Source organism: Solea solea, chromosome 2, assembly GCF_958295425.1.
Source record: "Solea solea chromosome 2, fSolSol10.1, whole genome shotgun sequence".
In the NCBI taxonomy this organism is placed as follows: Eukaryota; Metazoa; Chordata; class Actinopteri; order Pleuronectiformes; family Soleidae; genus Solea; species Solea solea.
The window spans coordinates 21,716,616-21,724,797 of NC_081135.1; the positions used below are offsets into that span (position 1 = coordinate 21,716,616).

Sequence of the window (8,182 nt, forward strand, 5' to 3'; positions counted from 1 at the left end):
TCATCACCTCTCTATATGCCTTACACCTCAAAAGTATGTGTTCCACAGATTCCTCTTTTCCTGACACCTCTCACACTGTCCTGTCTGATACTTCCCTACCAATACTTATTCAGTGCAGTGCCCATGCCTTAACCTCATTATCAAACCTCCTCTCTCCTGTGTCCCATACCTGCCCTATTGACCCTGATGCTGTTTGTATTTGATATAAATGCCTCCCTCTACCCTCCCTATCCCACCTATTTTGCCATATTTGATTGATTTCCCCCCAGATGACACTCTTAACCTCAGCCTTACTGACATTCACTTCCATTCCTACTCTTCCTTTCCTTAATGCCCTCTTTGCTAATTCATCTGCCCTCTCATTCCCCCTCACCCCGAACATATGCTGGTACCCACATAAATCTAACCTGACCTCCTCTTTTCATTATTCATTTAACTGACTGAAGAATTTCATGTGACATGTCCTGCTGTCTATTAGAATGAAATGCTTTCACGCTCGACAGAACTGATGAAGAATCTGAGCAGATCAGTACCTTGTTGTGTCTAGCCTCTTCCACCCATCTTAATGCTACCAACACTGCCAGCATCTCCACCGTGTAGAACCCTAACATATTTGACCTTCTCCTACTTACGCCAATTCTCTTCTCTGGCACAGCCACCCCAAATCCTGTCACTCCTGTTTCATGTTCCTTAGCTCCATCTGTATATACCAGTATACAATCATTATACTCTCCCATTATGTGATACTTAAATGTGACCTTTTCCTTTTCTTTTAAGCTCTAACAAATGCCAGTCTATTTCTGGACCCTCAAGCAACCATATTGGTGTTGCAGGATACACTATTGTAGGGCTTATTCTCACTGTTAAGACTCCCAGTTCATTTGCTAAGTCATTCCCTACTCTCCCAAAATTTTCCCTCTGACTCCTCCCGTTCTTCCAGCATTCCTGCAGTACCTCTTTCGTCGGGTGAAAATCACTGTGTCCCTTCAAATTCGCCCAGTAGTTGACCATCAGCTGCTTCCTTCTCAACCCCAGAGGCATCTCTCCCATCTCTATCTATCTTTTGTCTGTCTTGCCCTGATATTGTCAGTAATTGATCCAACTCCAGCCTTTTACATGGATTATATAATAATTAATTATAACCATCTTATCCTCTCCCTCCCACTCAGCAGCTACAACGAGAGTAGTTCTTCTTCTACAGTTGAAAGTACGTCACCGGATGTGCCCAGACTCTAGTGCCCGGACTAGGAGGCGCTGTTGTTTACAGGAGTGGTGAGATGCCAGTGACGTAATTAGTCAACGGAGGTGCCTCGTCACTTTGTAGAAAACAATAAAAACCTTGTGCTCTCAGCAGTGGCTGAACTGATTGTTAAGGAATTTTAGGGCTTCATAGACGAGGTAAAGAAGCAGATACACACCCAAACGCAGCGTTAATTGGAACTTCCTGTCTATGGCCTCTTTAATCGACAACTATTTTGATAATCCATTAATTAATTGGTTCGAAGCTTTTTTCCATTATTAAAACAAGATTTTCCGATTGTTTAAGCTTCTTAAATGTGAGTATTTCCTTCATTTCTTTGCTCTGGATAACAAGGAAAAATTAAAAGTTAATCATTTTGGTTTGTGCACACAAGACATTTGAGAACATCATCATTTCCAGGTTTGACAAACACTGATCAACATTTTTTAAGGTTTTCTGATATGTTATGGACCAAACGATTAATTGAGAAAATAATCAACAGATTAATCTATTATGAAAATAATCAGTAGTTGCAGCTCTAGTTGTTGCCTATTCCACATGTTACATCATATTGGAATAACGTTGTTAACGTAAATAACGAAAATCTGGATGATCCCTCACAAATGTACTTCATTGTCAACAAGGTGAAGAAAGTATCGTTTAAAATCATTCACAAATATTATCCTGCCAATTCATACAGTATATGTACAATTTTAAAAGAGCCATTAACGTAAACTGTTCATTTTGTTACACCCATCCCGAAACTGTACTTCATAGTTTCTGGCATTGTTCGCACACCAAAAAATAAGATTCATTCATTCATCATTGTTCACGTATGGAAAGACTTTGCACTGATGTGGGAAAAGATCTTTCTTTAGAAGTCAGAGAGAGAAAAAAGAAGAAACGCTTCTTTATTGTAAATATATTGATTTTATTGACAAAATATTTTGCACAAAAGTGCAAATTTGGCAATAGAAAATACGTATAAAATACACTACATATAGTCATTTCCAAATCTAACAATCAGAAGGCTGATATTTTTTAAGTTGATATTTTTTCTTATTATAATACTTTAACATAACCCCTGCATTTCCGTTCTTTTTAAAAATAACAGTTATATTTTTGTATATTCTATATATTCTATGCTACATCTGGCACCTCTGCGTTGTACATGACAACTTTTTCAACAAAATAAAACCCAAACAAGTTGGTGCTTTGGATTTCACACACAAATCACATTTCCTCTGATATAAATGGCTTTTGACAATACTTAAACATTATTGCCCACTCATACAACTCCTGCAAGATTACAGCTCTACTGCAACAACAAAAAACACGATATAAAAATGTATGAATAGTGGCATGACATGTAAAGCTTAGCCAATGTCACTCTAAGTGTGACTGGCTGACAGAATAAAATCTGTATCTTGAAGAACCACCTGAGAATAATGTGTTTACAAACTTAGAAAATGATAATATTCTTAATTGTTAAAACAAACCTTTACATGATATTTATTCACAGTCATTCACCATTAATCCGACAGCAGGAAATAGGAGAAACCAAATTCGTTTGACACATACTTTAAAAGGTGTATTATTATGGCTCATGACAAATACAGTATAAAAATGTTCAGTGAAATGCCGGAGCTGATTACTGGCCAACTGTGAGTAAGACATGAACATTTTCTTTAACGCAGAATCATGACTCGTGACTCATATTTCTTCTGACTCAAAAAAAATATTCAAACGTTCCCCGTGTACGTTCCTATAACCAGTCGAAACATGTTGGGGAAAAGGATTATGAAGGTTATGAAAGGACTGATATTATTATTTTAAGCTAGCATTCGGTCAATCTCCACATTCACATAGTCACATGTTATTGCACAGCAGCCATTTTGACTGTGACTTGTCAAAATGTGCTTCACCTTTGAACAGCTTGCTTCACTTTAAGCGGGTTTTTCGTGTTTTTGTTTTTGTCACACTGGTGTATGAGCAAAGAGGCCTGTCAGTGATCCTCTACAAAAATAAACAGTAGAGAGTATCATTCCCATTTCATTAACACTTGCATTGCACATATATATCGCAATTATGTAAGTGGGAATAGGCAAGGGATATAACATACATTTGTAAGATTTAAAAACACCTGATGGGCACATGTAATCATATTTAATGGCTCAGTTTTATGATATAGCTCAGTCATAATAAAAGACATACGGAAGTTGAAAAAATGGATCTTACAGATGGTGGTTTTGTTCACGGTGGCCATGTCTCACATTAAGTACATAATAAATGCTGCTGTATATCTGAAACTCTTGTTATATGTTATATTAATCGGAAAATATCTTGTTGACTGTATAATGACTTAACCCTGTACATAATAACTGCTGCTGTCTGACACGAAAAATCAAAATTTAGTTTTTTACATATAATAACAAAATCCCAAAAATGTGATGAGATATTTTTTGCATATCATTTGATACGTTGGGCATTTTTGGCAACGTTTTGCTGACAACAAAGTTCATTTTAGAAATCGAAACAAATTTTGGCATGAAGGCATGATGCAAATTACGTTACAGAAATGAATGTTCAGAGAAGAGAAAATCAAAATCAGAGAAATCTAATTTGATACACACATTTTTAACACGTTTTACTGTTATATAATTAATATTTTTTGTGATTATGCATTGTTTGACCACAGACGATATTTATTATGAAAATGTTTTAAAGGAAATACTTGATCGTGTTGATAAGATATAGGTCTCATAAACTTGTGTAGTTAATATGATACAAATGGTCAAGTGATCTAAATATTCATCTGCAAATCTTCACAGTTTGGTGTCGTGAAGTTATACATGTTGTGACAAAAATCAGCATATCTTCTGCCTCTCTGGTCGAACACCAGCAACATTAAAATGTTGCCACTTGCTTTCTCAGCCCATGCTTGCTTCACTGGTACAAGCTTTAGTCACTCTGTTGTAAACACCTGAGCCTTTCTCTCACCACTGCTTGAAGCGTGGTGTGAGTGATCGAGTGACTCATCTCATGGAGTTCCTTGTTAGTGGTGGGGATGTTAAACATTGACACCTCTCTGTGTAAGATTTCACTATCAGACCAAACCTCTTGCACAGTTTCACACTCTTCCTCCCTCCCTCCTCCTCTCAGCCAATTTCTTGGCATTTTTCAAAATCAAGCATTAGGTGGAGTTAGCCTCAAAAGAGGGAGGGGGTTTAGTTTAGAAAACACCATAACTGGCCAGTGCCACACAGCGTGTAAAGTATCTGTACAGGTTTGATACCACATTTATTTATATAGTGTTTTTACAATTTTTAAAATGGAATTCACCTTGTTTGTCTAGCAGTTGTCAATCTCCACTCCTTGAAGATTTACTGACTGTAAATCAAGACGAGCGAAACTGGCATGACATTTCATTTCCTGCTGATTGTGATGACGGCGGCACCAGAGGACCAGGATGAATAGTACCAATACGACGGGGATGATTGTAAACCACAACATGGAGTATTGTGGTGGGTGTTCTTTCAAGTGACCTGGAAAAGTTCATTTGCAAAAAAAAACATAAAACAAATCAATCATACTTTCGTCATATTTCAGAGACACAAAACATTTTTAAAAGTCGCCTGTTGCTTGCTGCTATTGCAAATAACATTCTAAATTAAACAGACGCATCTCCAAATTAAACAAATACAAATATTTACCAGATCTGACTTCGCAGAAGTCGCTAACATTAGGAGATATGCCTTCGGTCTTCACGTCACATTTAGGCTCCGAAGTCAAACTGAAGGGAGTGATGAGTTTGCTCTTGAAACGGTAGCTGCCACTGGCATCAGGGGCTACAGGGTGTGTGTGGATTATAACTGTGGGGGAATTTGTAAGAAGCTTTCCCTCCAAAAACCACTGAATCTTAGCTTCTCTGTAGCGTCCTTCTACTTCACACTCGAAAACCCCCTCACTTGCATCACCGTTCAGCTTTTTTTGACAAACGTGGTAGTTTGCTGGTGAGAGAAGACTTCAGTTAAAAAAAAAAAATTCTTGGCAGAACTGATGAGTGATCGCAATACAGTATGAATCATGAATAAATCATATACTTACCAGAAATGTTTAGCTCAATGAAACGACGGTTATATAGCTCCTGAATATGAAATGCACATCTATATGTTCCCTGGTCATCAGCTGTGATGTTGGTCAGTTGAAGAGAGCAGTCACTACTGTCCTTATCCACAAAGATTTTGGCTCTGTCCTCAAAGTTGGGTTTGAAACCATCATGGTATATCAGTTTGCCAGGGTCTTCCTTTTGCCACTTAAACTCTTTCAGACTTCCGCCTGAGCAGTTGCATGGCAGAAGGACCGTGTCCCCTAAGGTGGCTGAGACGTGAGTCACGTGAGTATCACCTGCAAAAGAAAAGTTAACATTGGGTTAAATCAATTCTCAGACCCTACATGGAGTTGATACAAGCTTTTGGCATTGGGTGTGGTTAGGTGGTTTCCAACTATGATGTCTAAGTGCAGGCTACTGTACATAGCTGATCTGATTTACAAGGATTGTTTTTAGGAATCTCCTAAAAGTAATACATAAATCATATCATAATAAATAATCCCCTTGAGCCACACTGACATAAACTATCTTCTGTAGCAGTGACCCTTCGCCCTGCTGTTAATAAACAAAGCCACTCCTTTATGAACATCTTGCATTATTACAGAAACCAAATGAATACTGAGAACTTGAGAGCAGTGAGGAAGTGACCTAAATACAACATCATCAGTTAACAAATTGAAATTTCCAATTCAAGTAATTCAAGCAAAATATCATCAACGCTCCCACAGTTTGTAAATAGGCTTGCTTTCACCTTTCCATTACATTTTTAATTAAGGTTTCCCACAGTACTTGAAGTAATAAAAGTTAATTAAAAAAAAGGGTGTGATCTTTGAAAACACTTGATCATTAGTGTAAAGTGAATATAATGGACAGATTCTCATTTTATTCACACACTTCACTGCCATGAGCTTTTATTTTACCTAAATAAAGCTCTATGACATCATAACTTTTTAATATAAAGACATTTACACCAGTTCAAACTAAACCAGAAATAAATATTCACAAACTCACTTAAAACTGAAAACTCACTTAAAACTGCTCACTTGAAACTTAATAAAGGACCAGTCACCTCATCTAACCAAATTCCTCTCATAAATACAGCTTGTTTGTTGCAATGTGAAAGTGTGCATTGATATTTCATGTAAGACTGCAACTAAAGATTATTTTCATAATCTGTTGATCATTTTCTCCATTGTTTGGTTCATACAATGTCAGAAAATGTTGAAAAATGCTGCTCAGTGTTTTTCAAACCTGGAAATGAGGAGGTTGCCCACCAAAATGATTCCGTTGTATTGATTTCTTTGTTACAGGGAGCGAAGAAACCAGAAAATATTCACATGTAATCGTTTATCAAAATTGATGATTGATCGAATCCTTGTTTCAGTGGTTTTCATTGTTTTGAGGAACTGAAAACAATGTCCTTGGTGTTGAGAATTGTCAGAGTTGACAAACCTCATATAAACTCTTCTTGAAATCCTTGTTATTATCACTTTATCACCTTATTATTACACTTGATGAGAACGGGCACAATACATTTTATGTGGAATGTGTTTTATTTTATACATACGTACATACATACTGAATAAAACGAATTGATAGCGAGACAGGAATGCTATCAGCATAGACACAACATCATAGAGACAAAGTCCGACATTTCTCATCTGTGGTGTATTTCTTTGATTACAGACTTTTACCAAGCAATTGTTCGTGGTTATAGCATTAACAACAGATGCCTTCGATAATCACAAAGCGGTGAATTGAATCATGAAAACGTACCTGAAACCATTAAAACCATCATTGATCCCAGAAGAAGTGCCCACATGTTGAACGACACTTACTCCAAAAGTTGTGGCAATAACCATTAAATGAGTCTAACTGTCCCGTCTATTTGTTCTTTATGTCGCGCTCTGACAATGCTGTGGTAAAAGTGTTAAAAAAAACAAAAAAAACAACAAAAAAAAACAAAAAAAAAACAGCCAGCAATAAGGAAGAGCAGCTCTTTCACAACCAGCAGGCTACGAACGTCATTTGAAAAGTGAAACTACTGCCCCGAGAGTCGTTTCCGGTGGGAATACTGGGAATGTCCATCTACCGCTTCATTCTCAACCGGAGGGTCTGGACAATTACTGGGAAAGTCCATATAGGAAATCCACTCAGGACACTCCTTTTGGAGGGCATTGTTCTCAGTTGAAAAATAAGGGCACTTTGGCATGTATAACTTAAAAATGGCATATTAATTGGGGCAATATTATCACATACTTTTAATCGTCCAGCATTTGTAGATGATCATGTCAGCATGGGCCACATATACTGTTAATTAAACTATTAAAGACTCAACCTACAATGTAAAGATTTAATGCAGTATATTTACCGTCACAACGTGGACCAGCAGGACATGACAGACTGCACACACACACACACACAGTGGTGGTTCTCGCTTGTCTCGCTGTATGCGGAACACCCTATAGCACCTTCTACTGGCCATAAACTGCTATAGAACACACATGTCATTCTATAACAATATTAATCAGTAATTTCACAAATCACATTCCCTTACAGTCGCAGTAGGAAAACTCATGTTGTGTTACAGTTTTCTCTTGTGTAATTGGCCACTGGACTAAACAGAGATCTACATCAAATGCCCTCCATACATGAAGGAGATTTACAACAAAAATAAGTTTTATTTTTAGGATACCGCTGCTTTTTTTTTTACATGAAATCCCGATGTAGTCAAAGAAAGCAACCTTAGTTTACAGCGTAGAACAGCATAAAACAGTACAGAACAGTATAAAAACTGTTATTTTGCTCAAATAAGCTATGTAAGTATTTAT

The 8,182-nt window shown here is 37.1% G+C and overlaps 1 protein-coding gene across 1 annotated transcript; it reads right to left on the minus strand.

The window, feature by feature from the left end:
- Nucleotides 1–2,964: 2,964 nt before the first annotated feature.
- LOC131446388 (uncharacterized) lies at nt 2,965–7,485 on the minus strand. The gene is made up of 4 exons (XM_058617578.1): nt 7,128–7,485; nt 5,348–5,647; nt 4,954–5,250; nt 2,965–4,785 (listed from the first exon to the last, which is right to left on the minus strand). Exons 1-4 carry the CDS (start codon nt 7,171–7,173, stop codon nt 4,592–4,594), a joined length of 837 nt encoding a protein of 278 aa, XP_058473561.1. The 5' UTR covers nt 7,174–7,485; the 3' UTR covers nt 2,965–4,591.
- Between the last annotated feature and the right edge of the window lie 697 nt (nt 7,486–8,182).

Coding starts and splice junctions, on each gene's coding strand:
- LOC131446388 (XM_058617578.1), bottom strand. CDS start 7,173: ATGTGGGCACTTCTTCTGGGATCAATGATGGTTTTAATGGTTTCAG. Junction 5,648..7,127: donor GATGGTTTTAATGGTTTCAG/GTACGTTTTCAT, acceptor TTTCTTTTGCAG/GTGATACTCACGTGACTCAC. Junction 4,786..4,953: donor CTTCTGCGAAGTCAGATCTG/GTAAATATTTGT, acceptor GAACTTTTCCAG/GTCACTTGAAAGAACACCCA.